Here is a 21,515-nt window from a genome sequence, read left to right as displayed (position 1 = left end):
GGGCATTAGGGAAGAGCTGGAAAACAGAGTGAGGCTCGAGCCCTCCAACCCTGAGTCCACCCTGGAGCTGATGGCCCGCAGGGTTGAAAAGGGGTCGCCTAGGTCGTGGGAGCCAACCTGCAGTTTCACAGGTAAAGGAACACAGAGCCCAGGTGTGGGAAGTGATCTGCCCAAGGTGTGACCACTTGTGGCAGATCCGGGACTAGAACGGGGGTGGCAGATCTCAAGCTGCCATTTCCTTCTCTCTGTTTTGTCTCATGTGCTTTACCCAGCCAGGCTCCGGCGGCCTGGGCTCTGACACCACGGGGAGGGCCTGTGGGTGCCCGGCGATTTTTCCTGCCCTCCCAAATGCCACTGGTCAACCCTGCACCTTCTGCCTCCCAAACCCAAGGAAAAGGTCCACAGTAGCGGTGAATGGCTAAGGCGGCCCCATTCCACGAGGCTTTCCTTCTAGGTGTTCTCCAGAAGACAGACTTCGGCCTGGGGGAGAGAGGGCTCAGCCCACAAGCAGCCACAGAAACTCCCAGTGCCCACCCCGGGTGCTGACCCCCCCATCTCCCATCCCTACTTGCCAACGTTAGAGGGGTCCCAGTTGGGGAGTGAGGAGGAGGAAGTGGCCCATTCAGGCACATTAGGGTAACGAGACTACTTACATTTGGGGAGATAAGCAGGATAACAAGGAGAAAGAGAACTTAAAACCTGACCCCCCACTGGCCCTTGTGCTGGCCACCTACTACACCCTTCATCTCTAGAACCGTCCTCTACCCTACCCCGCCACTTCCTAAGAGTCCTAACCCTGACACAGTCCTGTAAGGATAATCAAACCCTAGAGTACCAGGGACCTTGGTCCAATCTCTCCTCGCTTTACAAGGAAACTGAGGCCCAGACACAGGAAAGGTCTGTGTGAGATCACACAGGGAGTTAGTGCCGAGGTGGGGTTAACACCAGCGTCTGCTGACTTCCACACTTGCTTTTTTTCTTTTTCCAGACTTACCGTAGACCTTCCTTCTCCCCTCGCTTTTTCCTTCTCTTTCTTTTCCTATTTTTTTTTTCTTTCTTAAAAACCCCAAGGAGGAAGAGAGCTGGGGAGCCAGGACAGGAACGGACAGGAGATGAAGACACCGGCGGGGTCAGAGGACAGGGCTCTGGAGGCCGAGGGTACAGGCTGTGAGTGGGTGAGGACGGAGGGCCAGCAGGGATGGGGCAGGAGGGGGAGTCTGGGCACAGGCAGGGGGCACAGAACAGGTGTGAGGAGCACGGAGATGGATAAAGAGAGCTGCTCCTGAGCTGCGTGGACGTTTATGCCTCTGCCCGTTTATGCCAGGCCCTTCACGTGCGGGGCGCGCCCCAGTCCCCTGCCAAGCTCGAGCACCCGGCCTCAACCATCACTTCCTTTTCTTCTTCTCCTTCACCAGCTTGGCTTCCCCAGCATCCTGGTCCTTGATGAGTTTTACCCTCCTCTTGCCCAGTGGAGTCTTGAAGTACCAGTCCTGATGGGAGGAGGAGGGGGAGAGGGGAGGGCATTGGCTCCACCCCCCACCCCCCACCCTGCTTCTGTTTCCCGAACTTGTCCTCCCCTTTCCACGGCAGCTGGTTCTCCTCTCTTCCCCAGCTCAGGTGTCCTGCTAGGGTCCCGGTTTCCCTTGCTCTCCACCAAATACTTAGGCCATGGGGTCAGCCACTGTCAGGGGGCAAGTCCTCCCTCTGTGGCCATCCTGCCCCCATGGGGCACTGGTGGGTGGTGACTCAGGAGGGGAATTTGGGTGTCCGCTGGTACCGGGACCAACCACAGCTCTTAAAACCCAGGTAGCACTTTTAGGCTCCAGCCCTTGAGGACACCAGGTAAGCTGGTCCTGCCACACGTCCTTCTCCTGGATTTCTCATCCCCTTCCCAGCTGGACTCCACAGGGGAGTAGAGGGAGGTATCTAAGGGGGCCGTAGAGGGCTGACTCCCTGGTTAGTGCTGACCCGTTACCCTCCCTCCTGACCTCCCTCCTCCCCCCACACCCCCAAGCCTCACCTTCAGGGACTCCTCCTCCTCCCTGTACACTGGCTCCAGCTTGGCCAGGTGCCCCAAGAACTCTGAGGCCACCAGGGGCCGCTTGGACAGCTGCAGGACCCGCCGCTCCGTCAACACGGAGCGGATGGCTTGGAGAATGCGGCCGGGTGTGTAGCCATCGGACACCTTGGCCAGGGCACTGATGTCTAGGTTCGGGGTCACCTGGACCCCCTGGGCCTCTATCATCTGCCTCCAGAGCACTGCAGGCAGCGGGGGAGGACCCAGGGCAGGGAGAACCTGCAGTGAGCACCTCGGCCCCTATCAGACATGAGGTCCCTGCGTCTGGAGAGCGGCTCTGTGCTCATCAGTGCCTCCTCTCCCGGGAAGGTGGGAATCATTCTCCCCACGTAACACGAGGAAATGAGACTCAGAGGACTTACGGGGCCTGCCGTGTCCAGGGCCAGGACCCACGCCGCCAGGCTGCTTGTCTAGTTCCCCTTCCCTGCCATGGGAGGCGCCGTCTCGGAGCGGCAGTGGGGAGGGGGAGAAGGGTGAGGAGGCTCGGGCAGGGCCGGTCCCTGGATCCCCGGTCTGGCCCATCCTCACATCGCAGGGTCTTACCGAAGCGAGAAGCGTAATCGGGCCGTGGCATGAAGAGGATCCTTTCGTAGGTCCGGCACAGCCCCTTCATCTCTGCCAGCTGCGGCTGGTCACTCGTCCCTATCAGCATCACGCGGTCTCCTGGGCTCAGCAGTCGCAAGGCCTTGGTGAGATCCTTCTTTATTCGCTTTGGGTCCATCTGCTCTCGGGCAGGGTGGGGGCGGGAACATGGTGACTTGTATGGGCTTCTGCATTCTCTCGGAGCGCGTGTCCACACCCAGCCTCCAGTGGACCCCGGGAGGGATCCAGGGAGGTGGCCAGGAGGCCCCTGTCCTGCTTCCAGGATAAGGCAGCAGGAGAACAGGGAATTTGTCCAAGGCCCCACAGCGGGTGAGGTTTGGAGTTGACTTGAGCAAGCCCACGCCAGACTTGCCCCTGGCTCCGGCGGCTACCCAGGTCCCGCACCTCCTTCTCTTCTTTTGGGACCCTCTTATAGAAATTCTTCTCGGCATTCCCAATCCAGATCACAGAGGGCTGTAAGAGCCGAGCCACCTGCACAGGTCAGAGAATAAAAACCTGACATTGGATGTCCCTGGGCAAGGGTCACCTCCCGCTTCTGGTCCAAGAGCTGACCTTGGAGCTCTGGTCCCCACTTCCCACGCAGCGTCCACCCCACCTCTCAGCCTGCTGCCATCCACCACACCTCCCTGGGAACAGAGTCGCGCCCCCGCCCCGCCACATCGGGACCCTGCGTATTAAACCTCAGAAAACCTATCATGAAAGAAACTGCTCTGCTCCCCACTTCCCGCCATGCTCCCCATCCACAAGGTTTCAGAAATCCACAAGGTTCTCCCAGAGGCTGGTAAGGAGACCTCAGCAGCTCCTGACATCACACCAAATAGGCAGATGAGGGATCTCCTGTGTAAAACGCACCCTGCCCTGTGGGCACAGCCCGAGAACTAGAGGTGCCGAAGTCAGGGGACCCGGACCTTAAAGATGATATGCACGATCATCTGTGTCCCCGTCTTGCCAGGATATTTGCCCTGCAGGTTGCTGGGGGACAGGTCAAAGAAGTTGGCGCCTGTTTCTGTGCACACGGCCTTGACCAGCATCTTCTTCCCCATTCCAGAGGGGCCCACCAGGAGGATGGAGCGGATGAAGGGGGCCATGGAGTGTATATCTGGGGAGCCTGAGAGAGGAAACAGGGGCCAGAGGCAGGCAGTAGGACAGTAGGGGGGCTCGGGTGGAAGCCACAGTGTAAGGTGAGGCCAAAGGCCCAAGGCAGGGTGGGATGAAGTTTGGATCCTAGGTGCCTGCCGACCCACAGTGTGGGGGGCCCCATTCCCAGGCAGGCATGCTGAGAGAGGCAGCCTGGGGGGCTTCCGGGGACTTCCCAGGTACAATTATGAAGAGTTCTCTGCAGGGTCAAGAGGGAGCCTTCTAGCCCCTTCCAATGCCCTTTCTGTTTTCTGTACCATCTCTTTCTACTTCTGGATCATGAAGGAGTAGAATTAAAGGGCCTAGGAACAACCGCTTCAGAAAGATCCTGGTCTTCTGGGAAGGGGACAGACTATGGGATATCACTTGGGGTTGGGAAAGGGGCCAGAAAAGTGGATTCCTTGGTAGGCCAAGAGTCCACGTGATTTCTGGGGTGGCCCAATCTGGGTGTGACCTCTGGCAGGGCCTGGGGAAGACAGGAGGAGTCCAGCAGGGGTCCATGGCATGGGCAACATGCCCACCTCAACCACCCTGACAGGCACCTGCCAGTGTTGGTTCTCCCTGCTCCCCGGGGCATCTCACCAAGGCGAAGGACCCCATACAAGGCCACATTCTGTCTTATGTCAAACAGGGAAGGTGTAGGCAACTTGTTCGCCAGGTTCAGAATGGATCCAAGATAGAGGTAGTCACCTGGGGGCATAAGTGAGTGGCATCCGCTGGGGCAGGGCCAAAAGAGAGCCCCTTGAGGAGAAGGCTCACAGCAGAGGGTGGTAGCTAGCCATGGGAGGGCCGTGGCCAGGGCACCACTCCTCAGCCTGGGAACAGGTGCTGGACAGGGGTCTCACCAATGTAATCTTTCAAGGCCACTGTCTCGCACTTCCTTAGAAAGCCGGAGACAACGAGCTCTTCAAACAGAGAGTCCACGGACCTGCAGAGGACAGCGCAGAGGGGTCCCCAAGGACGAAGGGAAGTGGAGACAGAGATGAGTGACAGGCTTGAGGACAAAAATACCCAGAGTGCCACTGGACAGCCAGCATCAGAAGCCACAGTGCCAACCTGCTGGCCCAGAAGGCTGTCTGCTCACGGTGGGGGGGGGGGCGCTCTGTGGGTTGAGCGGGGTGTGAGGACACGCACCCTCTGTGACCCTCCTTTCATTGGTCTGCTCAGGTCCCCACATTCCGCCATCAGAAATCCAGTCATTTGGCCAACATATGACCGTCTTTCTAGAAATCACACTTGACGTCTAGGCTCCTGGAAGCAGCTGACGTCAGTGTGCTCGAGACTCACTTCGCCAAAGAAGTGAGTAGCCGGGGACCCCTGGCAAGCTCCCCAAGGGCCCAGAGAGGCGTCGGGGGGAGATGGCTTTGGTAGGGACAGAGCTGATTAAGGCAAAAGGCTGGAGGGGGGAGCAGGAGGGAGGGAGCCACGAGGACAAGCCTCCACTCGCATCTGCCTGCCCACCATCATTTTCTAAGCACTTCTTGTGCTTCCGTTTCATCACCAGCTATCTCATGGGCTTGGCAGGGCGGGTGCTTGGTTAACGAGGACGGGGAGTCAGAGAGGTTCAATGACTCTCTCCGGGTCACACAGAATAGAACCAGGACCGGAACTCAGATCGGTTCTGGGCCCAGGTTTGCTCCACCTCCCACGATAAGGTAAAGGGTCTGCTACCTGTCTGGGGTCAGATCTTTTTCCTTCTTCTTCTTCCCGGCTTTCTTCCCAGTCTTTTTCTGGTTGGAAACAAGCACACGGGCCGTCGTCCTCTGGTCCTTGCCTCCCCCGCCGTGTGCGCATCCGTGTCCCGGCCTTCACCCCTCATCTTGCCTTGACACGCTTCAAGGGTCTCCCCTCCTCCCTGTCCACGACCAGGCGCAGGTTCTTCAGCTCTTGGCGCATCAGCTCGTCCACCTGGGGGGACAGCGGGGAGTGCGGAGCAACAGCCACAGGGGCTGGGGAGGACAGCGGGGAGGGGTGAGGACTGGGACGGGGCTGGACAGGAGGGGAGCAGCTTCAGAGAAGAGTGAGACTAGCCCGGGGGAGGCAGCAGGGGTGTCCACCGACAACCTTCCTACACACTCTTCCAGGACCTGCAGGTTTGGCCTTTCTCCCCCTGCCCTGTCCCTGCACCAGTCCACTCCCAATACTAATCCATACTCTGGTCACGCAGGAGCCTTGCCCTCACCTGGTACCAGTGTGGGGAGAAGCTCCCAGATAGAGTCAATGGCTTTGAGCTCAAGCCCCAGACCCACCCTTTAAAGTCTGTGCCACGTGAGCAGCTGCCGGACTTAATCAGCCTGTCGTCTCACATCGGGACAATCATGGCGCCCACCTCAGGGGGTGGAAAGGCCGTATTGGAAAGGTCACATGATCTAATGTTTCCTAGGTACGCCCTGCGGCCACATGGCAGGAGCTCTTGAAGGGTTGATGGGCACGATGGTGGGTGTGACCCCAGCCCAGAGCCCCTCCGCACCCCCAAGGAGAGAGGGACCGGAGAGACGCAGAGGAAGAGGGGGACCGAGATGGATGGAGGTGGAGTTAGAACGACACAGAAGGTAGTGGGTAGAGGTTGCTACAGAAGAGGGGCGGGGGGGGGCTTGAGGGGAAGAGCCGAAGTAGGGGAGGCGGGGAGGGCCGAAGGGGGTCCTGAGCCAGCTCACGCACCTGTATCCGGATCTCCTGCTCTATTTCCTTTCTCTTCTCCACCTGGAGTGTCTCGGGGTCAAAACTCTGTTTGGGGTATATATTCTCATACCGGTTCTTCCACACATCTAACCAGGGACAGACGGACAGAAGAATGAAGTTCAGAGTCCCAGGGCACCCACACACTCACAGAACCCTGGCGGTGGAACCTGACCCAGGCTGGTCCACATGTCTCTTGCTCCGTCTCTGCACCTGTCTGTCTCATACACATGCCTACATGGACCAGGAACCTGACCCAGGCTGGTCCCTTCATCCTCACAGGGCTGTCCAGCATTGCTTCTACCTAGATCATGGAGGCCTGACCCCAAGGCCAAAGGCAAAACTCCCCCCACCCAGGGAATCACATCGCACTCCACACTTGTGTCCTCCTTTGGCATTCTCCTCTCGACCTCCACATCCGCACACCCACACTACCCCTCATGGTCCACAGAGCATGTGTTCACTTTCCTCAGGACCCTGGGTCACCCCAAGGCCCTCACAGGGCCTGGACACTCTTCCCCAGCCCGCTCCCGCCTTACTTATGTACTCCTCATGTCCGGCATTGATGACAGGTATGAACTTGGATGGCCACACTTTCAGCATCGTGTCTGCCTCCTAGAACAGAAACATCCTTTGATCTCAACCCCTCATGGTCCCTGCCCCTTCCTCCCCTCAGACCAGCCTCCCACCGGGAATCTCCTCAGACCAAGAGGAACTTTACCCCCTTCTTGGTCTTGTCTTTCTTCCCTTTCTTCTGCTTCCTCTCTTTTTTCTCCTTTTCTTTTTCCTTATTTTTCTCTTGGTCCTTTCTTTTGCTCTCCTGGATCTCTGCCTCCAGTTCCATTTTTACCTGTGACCAACGATGGAAGACATTTCAGAGAAGACCAGTGGGATTCTACAGGAGCAAAAGAACCCAGGCCTGAGATGGGGGTTGACTGGGGTCACTCGTGGGGTCCAGGGGTCCAGGGGTCCATAGCTGAAAGTTCAGAGACCTCACTGGGGTCCAGGAAGAAAGAGGTGTTCTGATCAGAACGGCTTCTCTTTCTTGGCCCATAGAGATTTGAAGTCACAAAGAATCTCACCAGACATGCTTTCTCTCCATGCCCAAAGATGTTTTCTCCAAACACAGGCAGTCCCTTGCCCCCCCCTGCTGTCTTGCTAGCTACACATATTTCCTCCAGCCACATTTACAGTTTATACTCAGTACTGTTTGTAACCTCAGACCCCACCTACCACAGAAAGTCTCCTGTCTCCACCTATAGGATACCTGTTCTGGAGTCTTGTCTGCAAAGATCAGGTAGGATCCACCTACAGATTCATCTGGATAATCAGGGAATCGACCAGTAAGGGCACTAAGTAAACATAAAATGGTCAGAGAGATACACAGGTGAGTGGATGGACAGATGGATGGGTGGATGGGTGGATGGGTGGTTGGGTGGGTGGATGGATGGGTGGGTGGGTGGATGGGTGGGTGGATGGATTGTGGGTGGGTGGGTGAGTGGGTGGATGGGTGGGTGGGTGGGAGGGTGAGTGGGTGGATAGGTGGGTAGGTAGATAGATGGATGGGTGGGTGGATGGCTGGGAGGGTGGGTGGGTGGGTGGATAGGTGGGTAGAAGAGTGGATGAATGGATAGATAGTTAAACAGAGGGAAGGATGAAGAAAGAACAAGGACTACGGGGATGGAGGATGAAAGGGAAGGAGCAGAGAGTTACAGAGCAAAAAGGAGCAACCCCTCAGGAGGCACCCACAGATGCATTCCCCTTCGAGATTTGGCATTTTCTCTTCCACCCAAGGAAATGAGAAGTCATGTGCAGAGATGGTCCTGGGGTTGGGGGCTCCAGGTTTCAATCAGGGTGTGAGCAGTGAGGGAAGGGGGATGGGAGTGGATGGAGAAAAGGGCCCAGTCCGGACTAGAGAACAGAACAGATGTGGGGACGTGGTGGTGAGGAGGGAAAGATGGGTTGAAGGCTGGGGACACTGACTGGCATTCGATAAACCACTGTCGGATTTGCTCCTTTAACTTCTCCTTCATGTCAGGCCCCTCTGTCTCTTTGATAGAATCATGGGTCTTCTCTATCGCCAACTGGAACTCTTCCTCCTTCTCTGTCTGGCGGACCCTCCGGATATCCTCCCTGAGGCTGGCTTGATACAAGACGCCCGCATTCTCCACCTGGTTCGGTGGCAAGGGGAGCTGGCAAAGAGGAGAAGAGGCCCAGGGCATCAGGAGTAGGAGTGGGGAGGACCCAGCCCCTGGCCTCAGGCACGCACACCTGCCCCCGGCTTCCCCAGCACACCCGCACACGTGGGGCCCCGCACACACGCGCACACGGAACAACGGGCAGGCCTGCATCAGGAGAAATTGTATTTGGAGCTCAAACTCGCCTGTGTAAATTACTCTGATAATGAGTTTGCTAGATACATCTGGGCTGGCCCCCCTGCCCGTTCCCCGCAGCACACCCTCCCCTGTGAGCCTTCGGCCCCAGCCCCCACCCACACCCCGCCCCAGCGGCCCGTGTTGGCAGCCGCTCTCACAGCCACTTTCCCGCCTCATTGGCTCCCAAATGTATTTTAAATATCACTCTGCGCAGAGACAATTACTGAAAACGCTGAGCTCACACTGTCGATGGGCCCGGGCGGCCAGGCTCATTCCTCACCCACCGCCATGCCATGCCGCCCCCCCACCTACCCCCGAGGCCCGACTCTGGCCTCTCTCTGCCTGTCTTGCCTCCTGGGGGTCCAGTTCTCCAACCCTCAAGCCTGACCTCCCCTACGTGCACGCTCGTGCTCATGGACCCCGGTGACACTCAGCTAGACTCCCTGCAGTGCGGAAAAGAAGCCAGTCTGGGCCCCTGAGAGCAAGTGGGGAGACTGCGGCTTGAAAGGCTCCGCTGTGAAAAGGATACATACGCCCTCCATCCCACCCTGGCCCCTGTGGTTCTCCCAGAGGCTGTAAAAGCCCTGGCGGGGAAGCGGGGTGGTCCCACTAGCCTTGGGGCTCCTCCCTGTGCTGGGCACACCCACTCAGCCTCTCCTTCCAGCCAGGGGCATGAACATGAGGTCCAGAATTCTCTGTGCTTTGACCCCTCATCCCGCCCCACATGTGAGATCCTTCCAAGGGTTTTAGAGAGGGAGGGGTACAAAAGGATGGGGCTTGGTGCCGGGTTTCTGGCCCTTCCCATTCTTTCCCAAACCCTGAACCCCAGACCTGCCCCCCTCCACTCTTGCTAAACACAGTCCTGAGTGGTGGGAGGCGTGGGCAGTGCGGGCACAGAGGGACAAAGAAGAGTGGAGGAGACCCCTTGCTCTAGCTCACCCCGAGCCCTTGCCTGAGGTGAGGCGGGGGCTTACCATGCCGATGAACTCCATCTCCGTTCGCCGGTCCTGCTGAGTACGTCTCCTCTGCAGGTAACCTTTCCACACCTGGGGGACACGTGAGCCCAGACACGCCCCACACTGCATTTTTGTAGGGATTCGACTCATGCGATCAGCCCCAGGGAGAAGCACCAGCCCCTCACAAGGAAAGGTCTGGCTAGGGGAGCTTAGGAGCAGGAGGTGGGGGAGGAGAGGACACCTTCCGGGGTAGCTCGTGGACGAGTGACACTCTGAGTGGGAGTAGCCCAGGACAGCATGGGGCCAGTAGGCACACATACGGTCCAGCTCCAAGGCTTTGCTCCCTCAGGGGCCCCTAGGTATTCCCTCCTTCTCATCCCCACCCTCCAATCTGCTTTATCTTTTGAGGCCAAGTTCAAATACCACCTTCTCCCAGAAGCACCCCCACTCTCACGACTCAGAGTTCCTACAGTATTTGGAATACACACTTGACCTCCCCTCCCCCAGCATATAGTCACATAGACACCAGTGCTGTAAGGACTATGGAGCTCCCCTAATGAATTCCTATAGTTTTGACACAAGGAAACTGAGGCAGGAGAGAGGACGTGGCCTCTCCCGGGTCTATGAGCCCATTCGGGCAGAGCTAAGACAGGGCCAGGGTTCCTGACTCCTCTCCCAGTGCTCTTCTCCCAGGCCTCGGGCTGCTCTCAGCCCTGTGGACAGCCTGGTGCCAAGGGGGTGGGGACAGGGCACTGGGCAGGGGGAGGCAGCACCCGGGCCTGGCCAGGTGGGTTCTGTTTCATAACAGAGCCTCAGAGAGCAGCTTCTGTCTGCACTGTTTCCACATTCTCCTTGTCTGGTAACAAGGACAAAATGACTTGCTTTGGCTTTCATGGGAGAAGCGGGGCTCTCTCTCTGGGGCAGACCTTCTTCCTCGAAGGGCTTGCTTTAGTGAGCCCGGGGAACAGGGCCTTCTCATCCCTGGGCCAGCCCGACATTAGGAAGTCAGCCAGAGGCAGGGCACTCAGATGCACATGCTCTGTCCACTGATTAAAAACCTAAAAATCCACAGGTGCCTGCGCGGCTCAGTTGGTGAAGCGTCTGCCTTCGGCTCAGATCATGATCCCGGTGTCCTGGGATCGAGGCCCCTGTTGGGCTCCCTGCTCAGCGGGGAGCCTCCCTCTCCCTCTGCTGTTCCCCTGCTTGTGCACTTTCTCTCTGTGTCAAATAAATAGAATCTTTTTAAAAAACAAAAAAGCGTATCCCAATTTGAGGGCATATATCCTCTTGAGTTATTATTTGTTAGTTGGTTGGTTGGTTGGTTTGCTTCTGGGCTTTGGTGGAAAGGATTCTAAGTTCCCTCTCTCGGGCCAGCAGACAGTTTCTGAAGCACTGGGGCTTGACAGAGAAGCTGGGATATGTTCACTGGAGACAGAAAAACGAGCCCCATGTCCACAGTTCTGGGCCTGCTTCTGGAAATAAAGGTGGCAAGGGACGGCCTACAACGGGACAGGGCAGCGGCCTCAGGGGGGTACAACGCTGTAGGAGCGAAGGGTTCCCTTTCTGCACTGGACTTTTCCTAGGGCCTCTCCAGTCTCCTTAAGCTGGTAACCAGTACCAAACAGAGGAGGCCTGGGTCAGCAGGACTCAGTGAGAGAAGGCGCGCGCGTGCACATACACACACACACACACACGGGGACAGCAAGTGCTGAGAGGTACGGAATGGCCACCCAGAGTAGGAGAGAGGGTGACCACAGGAATGGTAAGAAGGCAGAGACACCTAGGGATGGGGCTGGGTTTTCTGCAGTGGGCAGATGGGCTGCGATTAGGTTATTTCCATGGTAAAGTAAAGGGTGACCCAGATGGCACCAGCCTTGAGGACATCTGGATCACATCAGTTCTCAAACTCTGTTTCATTTGTCACCATTCCTTTTACCTCAGCTGCCAGGAGTCTCGGGATTCATTTTAGTCACTCATCTTTAACAGTCTTCTGAGTTCCTGGAATGATCATCTACTCTGTTCTGCTACCTTATGCTGGATCTTTCTCCTCTAATCTTAATGATCTTTCTGTTTCTGGGGCTTTTATGAGATGTATGTAGCACAAGATAGAAGCTTGTTAACTGCTTAGGTCCTGAGTTAAGGATCTAGTTGTGGGGGCAACAGAATCCAAGCCCCTGCACCTCTGTCCTCAATTGCTAAGCCAGGCAACCTTCCTGGAAGACATGACTCAACCCTGACCTTCCTCCTGGGTGCTGGCGGGGGGGTTACCTTCTGTATGGTCACAGCTGCTTGGTCCTGATCGAACTTGTGCCAACCATCCTCTCGAATCTTCCGGTCCCGCTCCTCCTCTCTCCGTATCTCTCGCATGAAGGCGGCTCGGAGCCGACCTTGTCTGGCCCGCTCAGCCCTTTGCAGCAGGATTATGGCCTCAGTCCGGTGCATTTCTGGAAAACCCTGGCCACCATAGGGGCAAAGGAGCAGGAGAAGATGAAAAGGGGATTATATTTAGGCTAGCAGCTGGGAGACCATCCATCAAAGGACATACTGGGGACATGGTCCTCCCAGAGCATCTCAGTGCCCAAGTCCCGTCCTCTATCTCAGTGTCAGAAGGTTTCAAGGAGCATGAGAGCATCCTTGAAGCAGGCCAGGGATTACCCAAGGAGTACTCTGAGGCAGGTATAGGTAGGACAAGTCCTCTCTGTGTCCTGGAAGATGGCATCTCTGTTCTGGGCGGGGTGTGTGAGAGGAATCTGGGAGGGTGTCTCCCTGACTTACCATCTCAGAGGTCACTGGCTTCATTCTGGACAGGATCTCTGCCAGCATCAGCTCTCGCTCCTTCAGAACGGTGGACTGCTCCAACAGAAAGTATTTGGGGATTGGAACCTCCAGGTCTGCCTTTGGGGCAACACAGGGGAAGGAGGGTCAGGACTCAAAATCCAGGCCATCTGGCTGATACTACCATCTTCTGCTTACAGTGCTTGGTGATGGCTTCCTTCATTCTAGACCCCCAGGACGGGAGATTCATGGGCTATGGGCAGATCCCCTTAAGCTCATCCCTCTATCGCCCTGCCCCACTGTGTAACCGGAGCTGAATTCTGGAGGATCGTGAAATGTAATGGGCAGTGGTTCCAATCCTGACTGTGCATCAAAATGAACGGGGAAGCTCTTAAAATGCAGACTCCTAGGCCCTCCCCAGACTAGCACATCTGAGTGGCAGGGCCTGGAGAATCTGTTTTATCAGTTTGTTTTTTCAAGTCGGCCGCTGAGTTTCTTGAAGCAGTGGGTTCTAGAAACTTTGAGACTGCTTCCGATGAGGAGCAGCGAACCAAGCCCTCTGGAGACTGGCTGCGAGTGCATTCACATCACCCCAGGGGCTTGTTAAAATGCAGAAGCAGATTAGCCCCGTTTGGTCCGAGATTCTGCATTTCTGATAAAGTTCTGGGTGCTGCTGATGGGGCGGGTCCAGGAAGCAGACTTGGAGAAGCAAGCCTGGTGGTGGTGGGGGGGGTGGTCTTCAATCCCTGCCATTGTTGGGCATTCCCAGCCCTGCGGAGCTTCCAGCCTGACTCTCTAGCCATCCTTCAAATGCTTGCTTGCACCCCGTCTTCCAGAGCCCTTCTCCCAATCAAACCCCATTCCCTGATCTGCACCGTCCCCCCTTCCCTTGCAGGGGTCCCAACACCAGGGTTGTCCTGGGGGGATCAGGACCAGCTCCAGCATCTCCGCCACGTCCTGCCCCACGTGGCTCCATGTCCGTGAGAGGTCAAGGTCACCGCTACTCCCCACCTCACGCCCGCCTCCCCCCCCCCCCCCCCCCCCCCCCCCCCCCCCCCCGCCTCCGCTGGAGTGGGCGTGGCTCCGCCGCCGGCAGCGCACCGGGGTGAGCTTGAGGTCCTGCAGCACGCGGTCCAGACAGTGGTATTCGCTGAGGTCGGCGCGCACCAGGTCGTCCTTGAGCTCCAGCACGCGGCCAGCCACGCTGTCCAGCAAGCGCCGCAGCAGCCGCCGCTTCTGCGGCTGCACCATCTGGTCGTAGAGGGTGTCGAACCGGCGCATCAGCCCCAGGTAGCACAGGTAGATGGACGAGAGCCTGTACTGGAACGACTGCCGCTCCCTGGGCGACACAGGTTCCAGCAGGGGCTGCTCCTGGTCCAACAGCTCTTGAAGGGTCACGTGGGAGGAGTCCCAGAGGCGTTGGTAAGCTCTGGAGAAGAGGGGAGAGAGGGCTGCAGGTCTGGGGTGATCTGGGCCTCAGAGGAGTGGGGACAGTTGTGGGGGGGATGGGCTCTGCTGAGCCTTTTGAAGAGTGTGAAGTCGGGGTTCCAGAGGTGTACAGTTAAGGTTACTCATGGTGTCGAGGAGTCCTGAGGGGGAATGAGGTGGTAGTGAGGAGACATGCCCAGGCTTCGAGCAGGTGGGAGACTGGGATCGTTGGGAGGAGGGATCCACTGATGGATTAGCTGGGAGGGTGAAGGCTAAGCATGGCCCTCAGCAGCTCCCTGTAAGGAAGAAGCCTCTTGTGGAGTCCACAGTCGGCCCCTCCAGGGAGAGGGTGCAGCCCTGGGATGCTGCAGGGGTGTAGAATGGTGAGTGGGAAGTGGGGGATGAGGGATGAGGGTAGAGAAGGGTCCCTTCCTCTGATTCTGGAATAAGTAGTTCCAGGAGAGGAAGAGCTGACCCCAGATGGAGCCGCCGGGGCAGCCGCATGAATGCCCCGGGCCCAGCCAGGGCTGGCCCAGCACACAAGGCCCCTCTCCCGGGCATCTCTTCTCCCCACCCACCCACCCCAGCCCTGGGGGCTCCGCTCCTGCCCGTCACTCACCCCTCGGACATGGTGCCCACTTCTCACAGTTCCCTTTGTGAGCTGGTCATACAGTCCGCAGAACCTGCGGCTCGACCTTGACTCCACACCCCGGAAGTCAGAACAGCACAATTTTGAGAGTTCTGTCCCATTGTCTCGATGTTCTAAGGCCATGAGTGGGGGGGGTGAGGGCAGCAGGTACAGGACTGGGGACCCTTATCTCAGAGGATGTTCCGGAAGCAAGCCTTGGAAGGCTGGGGCAGTGTGGGGTCAGCCTCGGCTTCTTTTCAAGTGAGGGTCATATAAAAGAGGAGTTGCTATTTGAAGTCACCCTGGGAGCCGTGAGGCTCGGGGTGAAGGTTAGTCCTAAAGGCATCCATTTTTCCAACACACTTCTCAGCTGGAGGAACCCTCTGCTTCTTGCATTCAGAGCCAGCCTCCTTAGCTCTCAGGACTGTCCTGGGGGCAGGTGTGACGTGAGGGGGAAGGGGCGCTGGAGTTGGGGTCAGAAGGCCTGGGCTCAGGCTTCGAAGTCACGACTTCCCTTGATATGAGCACAATCACGTGTTTCCCTGGAGTCTGATGGCGCTTCCCATGGTCCACGCGAGCTAGGCCTGTGCGAAGAAGGACATTAGAGAGAGTAGCAGATGGGACTCCGTGGTCTTTGGGGCTCGCTCTGGGCCGTCTGTGGGTTACCCCATCGGGGCGACAGGCTCAGGAGACCTTTCTTTGGAAACTACAAAACCTAGCGGCAGCAGCGCCCGGACTCTGGTCAGCTGGGGGTGACTTTTTGATTCCGTGTCAAGTCGGGACGTGTGAATAAGTAAGGCACAGAGCAGAGGAAAGGGAGAGAAAGGGGAGAGCTGCAAAGGGGAGAGAGAGAAGAGGTGTTCCGTGGCTTCCATGTGCGTACGAGTCACCCGAGATCTTGTCCAAAATGCAGATGCTAATTCCACGATCAGACGTGGGTCTCTGAGTCACACTGCAGCAAGGTATGACATTCAGTGGGAGTGGGGAAGGGCCAGGGCTGGGGGGCCCGGTCTCCCAGGCCCTCCCCTTTCTAGCTGCGGAACTAAATTGCGGGTGATTGGTTCTCCTCTCATGGCATCTCCAGGTTAGGGTTTTCCTGAGAGAAAATATGTGTCAAGGGTATGGACGGCATCCAGTGGCCAGCCCCCGTTACAGCCAGCCTGCTCGGTACACAAAGGGGACAAGCTGTGTCTATCCAATGGCAAAGGGAAGAGAAAGGATTTGGGACCTGTTCACTGAGTGCAACCCCCTTCCACCACTGCCTCACAGCTCATCTCATGTGCCTGTAAGATAGTGCAGAGGCCGAATGAGTGAGAAAAAGCAAGTGTGAACAAATGGTAGGTGAACGATATACAGCTCCTCTTGGTACTTTCTTGCGATTTTCCAAAAAGTGAGGAGCCTCAAATATTCCTACCAATTTGTTCTGAAATTAGGGGGAAGAAAATATCAGGGGAAAGTGAACACATCCTATAGATCCCAGCAGCTTACTGAGAACCCCTCCCTTTTGAGTCTGGAAGGATAAGATCTATGTGGTCCCCATGCCCAACACAGGACAAAAATGACAGCTTGCCAGAAAAGGCATCACAAAACCGTGGGCTGAAAGAGTTAACACACAGCGGATCGGGGATTCTAATCCAGATCCCAAGTCCTGCTAAAGTTCAAGTTAGAACTTTGCCCCTGTGCTGCCCAGGGGCCACACTCAGAAAGCAGTATTTAAAAACTATGAGTATTACTCACCCCTGTAGCCATAAAAAGTGACAACACCCTTGCCGCACATCGCACCTCCCCTTTTCAAATCACCACAGTGCACGGGAGCAGTTCACTCTTTATTAAACACTCGGCCCCGGGGTCACTTGGAGCTGGTGTACTTGGTGACGGCCTTGGTGCCCTCGGACACGGCGTGCTTGGCCAGCTCCCCGGGCAGCAGCAGGCGCACGGCCGTCTGGACTTCCCGGGAGGTCAGTGTGGTTCGGCCCGAGTACTGGGCCAGCCGGGCAGCCTCGCCAGCCAGACGTTCGAACACATCATTCACAAACGAGTTCATGATGCTCATGGCCTTGGAGGAGATGCCGATGTCTGGGTGCACCTGGAGAAGCAGCAGAACCGCTTGGTTAAGGAGAAAGCTCTGCCTGATGCCGCGGGCCCCAGCCCCGGCTCCAGCTCGGGACTGCCAGGCCGCCTCACCAGCCTCTCTCCGGAGGCCAAGCCACAGAAACGGGGATGGGTTTTTTACTACTACATCGGAGTTAAAAGTTTTTCCCAACTGCAAAAAGTAATGCTATTAAGTTCCTCCTAGGAGCCACATGTAAGCATCAATCTTTGGGAAATGGAAACAGTAACTCAGCGTTTGCTTTTCTCCTTTAGTATATCTGCAAAGCGTTACCCCCAGAAACGGACTCCTAGCGGCAAAGCTCCCGGAGGTGGAACTGCCACCGCATCCAAGGGTTTATGCACCTAAGTCGGCATTACCAAATAATTGTCCGAGAGCACGCTTATGTGACACGATCCCAGCACCAGACTAGGGGTCAGAACAGCAGGGATCTGTGGCCCTACTGTGAATCACTGCCCAGCCTCCAATGGGGCACTTTCCTGTGGGCCTCAGTTTCCTCCTCTGTCACACAAGCTTTTGAACTAGGTGACCTCCAGTAACCCAAGTGGTAGGGGCCTGATAACAGAACGTGAGAGTGGGCAGACATGAAGTGTTTCCCTCCGAAGGGTGACCTCCGAAGGGAGGGGTGACTGCCAATAGCACACATCAGGCCAGTGGTGGAGACAGAAGTGGAACTCAGACTCTCCCCAGCCTCTGGATGTCAGCGGAAGCAGGGGATCCGAGCCTGAACCCCTCATGTTGTCATCGCATCTTTTTCTCCTTGGGGTTGAGGGGTCACAGTGAGTTTCACAGCCCATGGGTGACTCCCCCAGTAGCTCTCCCTCACCAGTCTAACCCAGGGCCAACCCGCGCCTCACAGTTGTGCCCCAAGGTTAGCAGAGCTCACCAGGGCTCCCTCCCACCCCCACGTTCTGCAGGTTGCTGGAGTCTGTCCTCTGCTGCTTCCCCCAGGCCCGTCTACAAGAGTGCTGGTCCCAACCTCACCCTGACCCCACAAAAGCATTCCCAGAGACCCAAGTTGTCAGGTCACTGAAACTGCTACTGGGACTAAGACTGGAGACAGACTCCACGTCTAGGATCTAGTCTCACAAAGGGGTAAGACTCGGGCAGGTGGCAGAGACGTAAGGCAGCCAAGACCATTGTTCTGCCGGCTCCCAGCGCTGGTTCTCTGAGCGGGGAAGAGGCTGGGAGGCCAGGGTGCCTGGTGCCCTTGACCAGTCGGGTGCCCGCTGATGCCCTCACATATCCGTCAGTGAGCGAGGGCCAGGAGTAGGCGCTTCTCGCAGGTGCTCTGCTAGGCCGGGAACGGAGAGCATCCCCAGCACCCCTGGGTTAAGAGGCAGGACAAGCCGGAAGTAGGTGACCGGCCTGCTCAGAGCCGGGGGGGTGGGGGGCCTGAGCTCTGCAGCTCTCAGGTCACGGGACTCAGTCAATGCACTGAGCCTTTATGGACCTTGTGTTCCAGGTCTGGGCAGTAGACCAATCCCGTAGCTGCTCGGGGCCCGAGTGCTGTGTGGCTGGAAGGCCTTCCCCAGGACTTCCGCTCACATGCGTGGCTCCGTGCTCCGGCCCCTACTGCTAGGACTTCTTGTTTGTACCGTACTGTGTTTGGGATTTGATCACCCTTCAGACCCACACTTTCTTACAGTCCTCCCTGTCTTAATTATGTCCCCCCTAGTCCCACCCATCATCATCTTGTCCGCCCAAAGCTCGGTGAGCTTCTGGGCGGTGGTGGCATGCTTTAAAGGTCTCCTGCCCGTCTCAGGGGCGCGATACATACTGAGAGCTTGTAGGGACCTGAACTGGAGCGAGGCCACGTCGAGACAGGCACGGCGCGCCTGAGGCCACCCACCGCAGTGCCAGGAGTAAGCAGAGTAGGACTCTGTCCAGTGCTCTCTCACGGCTCTCCTGCCAGTGTGCTCCACACACCCCCACGCACGAACTCGTTGGCTCCCCGCTCTCACCTGCTTCAGCACCTTGTAGATATACACTGAGTAGGTTTCCTTGCGCCGGCCTCGCCTTCTGGACTTCTTATCACCACGGCCCCTTCGGCCCCCCGGCTGTGGCTGCTGGCCATGCTCCGAGCTCATCCTGCCGCTCCTCCTAACGCCGCCTCCTGCTCCTTGGGGCATTTTATGGAGTCGGCTGCCCACCAGGTGGGGCTGGGGGCCAGCACCTGGGAGGGAGGGGGTGGGAGGGGAGGAGCCTCGCCCATCCCTATCTAGAACAGGCTCTGGGCTAATCTTGTAAGAGAGGAATGGCTCCCACCTCTCCCCCAAGTGATTTCCTGCCTCTGAATGAGCGGCCCTCCCCCAGCTGACCATCTCCCAGGGGACTACACACTTGGTAGAGTTCCCACACCACCCAGCTGTGCCATGAGATCACTCTGCACCCGCTGTCCTTGTCCTCGACAAGACTTGAAATGCAGGGGTGTGTCAGGAGGAACCCGAGGCACCCCGCCCCCACCCACGGAGCCCTACAATACAGCTGGGAGGGCCGAACTGGCTCACAGCAAAGAGAGGAGTAGAAGCACTAACGAGGGGGCCTAGGGAAGAGAGTTCAGGAAAGAAAAACTGGTGAGGGCTGGGGTGTCTGGGGGGCTCAGTCTGCCTTCGGCTTGAGTCATGATCTCCGGGTCTGGGATCAAGGCTTGTGTTGGGTTCCTTGCTTAGTGGGGAGTCTGCTCCCCTCCCTCTCCCCCTCCCTCTGCCCCTCCCCACTGCCTGTTCTCTCTCAAATAAGTAAAAGAAAATCCTTCGAACAGAAAAGAAAACTAGTGAGGGCTACAGTAGCCAGAGATGGCTTCATGGAAGGAATGGGGATTTGGTGCTGGTCTGGTGGGAGGGACACGGTGTAACTGGGGGGGTGACAGAAGGGCGGTCCGAGGGGAAAGCAGAGTGGAATTGGTGTGTGCTGAGTGCAGTGCGGCTCGGAAGGCAGAAGCGCAGCAGAACCGGGGCCAGGGCCAGGGCCAGAGGCAAGCGGCTTGAGGGCCTGCCGGGGAGGGTGTTGGGGCGGACTGGAGGAGCCAGAGCGGGGCGCACTGGGTGCTGTGGGCTCCTGGGGAAGCTGGTGGCAAAGGGAAGAAGCAGCTGCTGAATGGAGCGGTTCTCGCTTTGCACCTACGTGTGAACGATACTGCGGGTTAAGTGCTGTGACTACGAAAGCTGGAGCAGCACGAGAAGCACGGGCTGGGGGCCGGGTGCGGGGGAGAGGGTTTCCCAGCCAGAAGAGGTGGGTGAGAGGGGTAAAGACGAGCCACACCTGCCAGCTGGGTGAAGGCAAGCCCCAGCCGGCCGTGCCTCGCTCACCTCCAGCCCCTTCCCGCCGTCTGGCTGCATCTTCGTGCCAAGGTTTAAGAGGACCAGGAGGGAATTCTTAAGCCAAATAAATGCACTGCTAATTTTAGGCCTTTGTAGAAATCTATATAGTGGGCTTTTTAAGCATTCCTGAAGTTTTTGAAATTGGCTTTTTTTGGTGGGTTGGCTGGGAGAGGCGAGCTGCGTAGACGACTTTGATTCTCCCAGTTCTGAAGCCCCGCCCAGCACCCCGAGGATTCCACCCGGGACACGAAGGCAACTGGTATAAACACACCCAGGGTCTCCCTTGGCTGAGGCAGCGGGAGCGCTCCTCTGTTCCCATCCTCCCCGAGGCTCATTCTCAAGGCCATTCTCCCCCCTACCGGTCTCTGGATGCTCGGACTGACTGAGGCACAAGGCGACAAAGGCAGCTCCCTTAGCGGTGGAGTCCGAGCCTCACTCCAGCCAAGGGCTCAGCCGCAGCCGCTCACCTGACGTGCCAGCTCAGCGTTCCGCCTGCCCCGGGCAGCTCTTGGACCACAGGGCCATCTGAGTTCCTGCTCATCTTTCTTTCTTCCTTTCCTTTCTTTTTCTTAAGATTTTATTTATTTGACACAGAGAGACACAGGGAGAGAGGGAACACAAGCAGGGGGAGTGGGACAGAGGGAAGCAGGCTTCCCGCCGAGCAGGGAGCCCGATGCGGGGCTCGATCCTAGGACCCTGGGATCATGACCTGAGCCGAAGGCAGATGCCCAATGACTGGGCCACGCAGGCGCCCCCCTCTTCATCTTTCAAGTTAGAACACCAATTCTGTCTTTCTGGATCGCTATCACAAGAACCCCGCCCCTCTCAGTTTTGAATCCTTCTGTGTATCCTAACAAGTCACAACTGAGCATCTTATTTATGCCCTGTCGTGTTCTCTCGTCACTGTTGGTTTCCCCATTAGATCGTGAGCTCCTTGGGGATTTAAGACGCCATCTGGGACTGGTTTTGTTTTACATGGTCTCAGACGTACTGTAACCAGCACTGAAAAGTCACGACTGTGTGTTTCCCCACAGGGACAGCCGCCGAGGTGTGATCAATCCGCACCACTACGGACGGCCACCCGCGTGCCTGGTGGACCAAGGCGGCAAGTGCTAGTCGAGCTCAGATTGATCATGCAGAGCCCTTGGTCGGGAAGTAAATGGGGTCACACTAACAAAAGTGAAGGCCACAGATGGATAAAGTAACGAGACTTCCCACATCCCCTGCCCCCAAGAATGGTGGGTCACAAACGTGTTGAAAATGCAGATTCCTGACCATGTCTGCATCTCTCTCACCGCACCAGATGGAATCAATAGGTCGGGGCCGGGGGATCTGCACTTTAACAAGCCCCACCTGCCCCAAGTATGGGGTACAGGTGGCAGCAAGGGAGCCTCCAACCACTCTGAAAAGCGTGTCCCAGGAGA

The 21,515-nt window shown here is 57.3% G+C and overlaps 2 protein-coding genes across 2 annotated transcripts; both read right to left on the bottom strand.

Annotated features, from left to right (window-relative positions):
- Positions 1-1,385: 1,385 nt before the first annotated feature.
- IQCA1L (IQ motif containing with AAA domain 1 like) lies at positions 1,386-14,729 on the bottom strand. Its single transcript, XM_032840243.1, has 19 exons — positions 14,650-14,729; positions 13,704-14,031; positions 12,603-12,722; positions 12,096-12,281; positions 9,846-9,917; positions 8,480-8,688; positions 7,764-7,848; positions 7,218-7,346; positions 7,036-7,111; positions 6,479-6,585; positions 5,642-5,725; positions 5,489-5,547; positions 4,663-4,745; positions 4,400-4,507; positions 3,589-3,788; positions 3,065-3,151; positions 2,621-2,798; positions 2,021-2,259; positions 1,386-1,490 (listed from the first exon to the last, which is right to left on the bottom strand). The coding sequence occupies exons 1-19, from the start codon at positions 14,658-14,660 to the stop codon at positions 1,386-1,388; spliced, it is 2,466 nt and encodes an 821-aa protein (XP_032696134.1). The 5' UTR covers positions 14,661-14,729.
- Positions 14,730-16,465: 1,736 nt separating this feature from the next.
- Positions 16,466-20,061, bottom strand: LOC116856707 (late histone H2B.L4). The gene is made up of 3 exons (XM_032840242.1): positions 20,033-20,061; positions 18,733-18,944; positions 16,466-16,744 (listed from the first exon to the last, which is right to left on the bottom strand). Exons 2-3 carry the CDS (start codon positions 18,898-18,900, stop codon positions 16,508-16,510), a joined length of 405 nt encoding a protein of 134 aa, XP_032696133.1. The 5' UTR covers positions 18,901-18,944; positions 20,033-20,061; the 3' UTR covers positions 16,466-16,507.
- Between the last annotated feature and the right edge of the window lie 1,454 nt (positions 20,062-21,515).

The sequence above is a fragment of the Lontra canadensis genome, unplaced genomic scaffold, assembly GCF_010015895.1.
Source record: "Lontra canadensis isolate GAN:19392208 unplaced genomic scaffold, GSC_riverotter_1.0 scaffold111, whole genome shotgun sequence".
In the NCBI taxonomy this organism is placed as follows: Eukaryota; Metazoa; Chordata; class Mammalia; order Carnivora; family Mustelidae; genus Lontra; species Lontra canadensis.
This window is presented reverse-complemented; position numbering and strand designations above follow the sequence as displayed.

What these genes read in the sequence shown, in the direction of transcription:
- LOC116856707 (XM_032840242.1), bottom strand. Translation starts at nt 18,900, where the DNA reads ATGCCCCAAGGAGCAGGAGGCGGCGTTAGGAGGAGCGGCAGGATGAGC. An exon ending in TCTACAAGGTGCTGAAGCAG is followed by an intron (nt 16,745 to 18,732) that starts GTGAGAGCGGGG and finishes CTGCTTCTCCAG; the next exon opens with GTGCACCCAGACATCGGCAT.
- IQCA1L (XM_032840243.1), bottom strand. An exon ending in AGCCAGTGACCTCTGAGATG is followed by an intron (nt 12,282 to 12,602) that starts GTAAGTCAGGGA and finishes TATGGTGGCCAG; the next exon opens with GGTTTTCCAGAAATGCACCG. An exon ending in CAGACAAGACTCCAGAACAG is followed by an intron (nt 7,347 to 7,763) that starts GTATCCTATAGG and finishes CGTTGGTCACAG; the next exon opens with GTAAAAATGGAACTGGAGGC.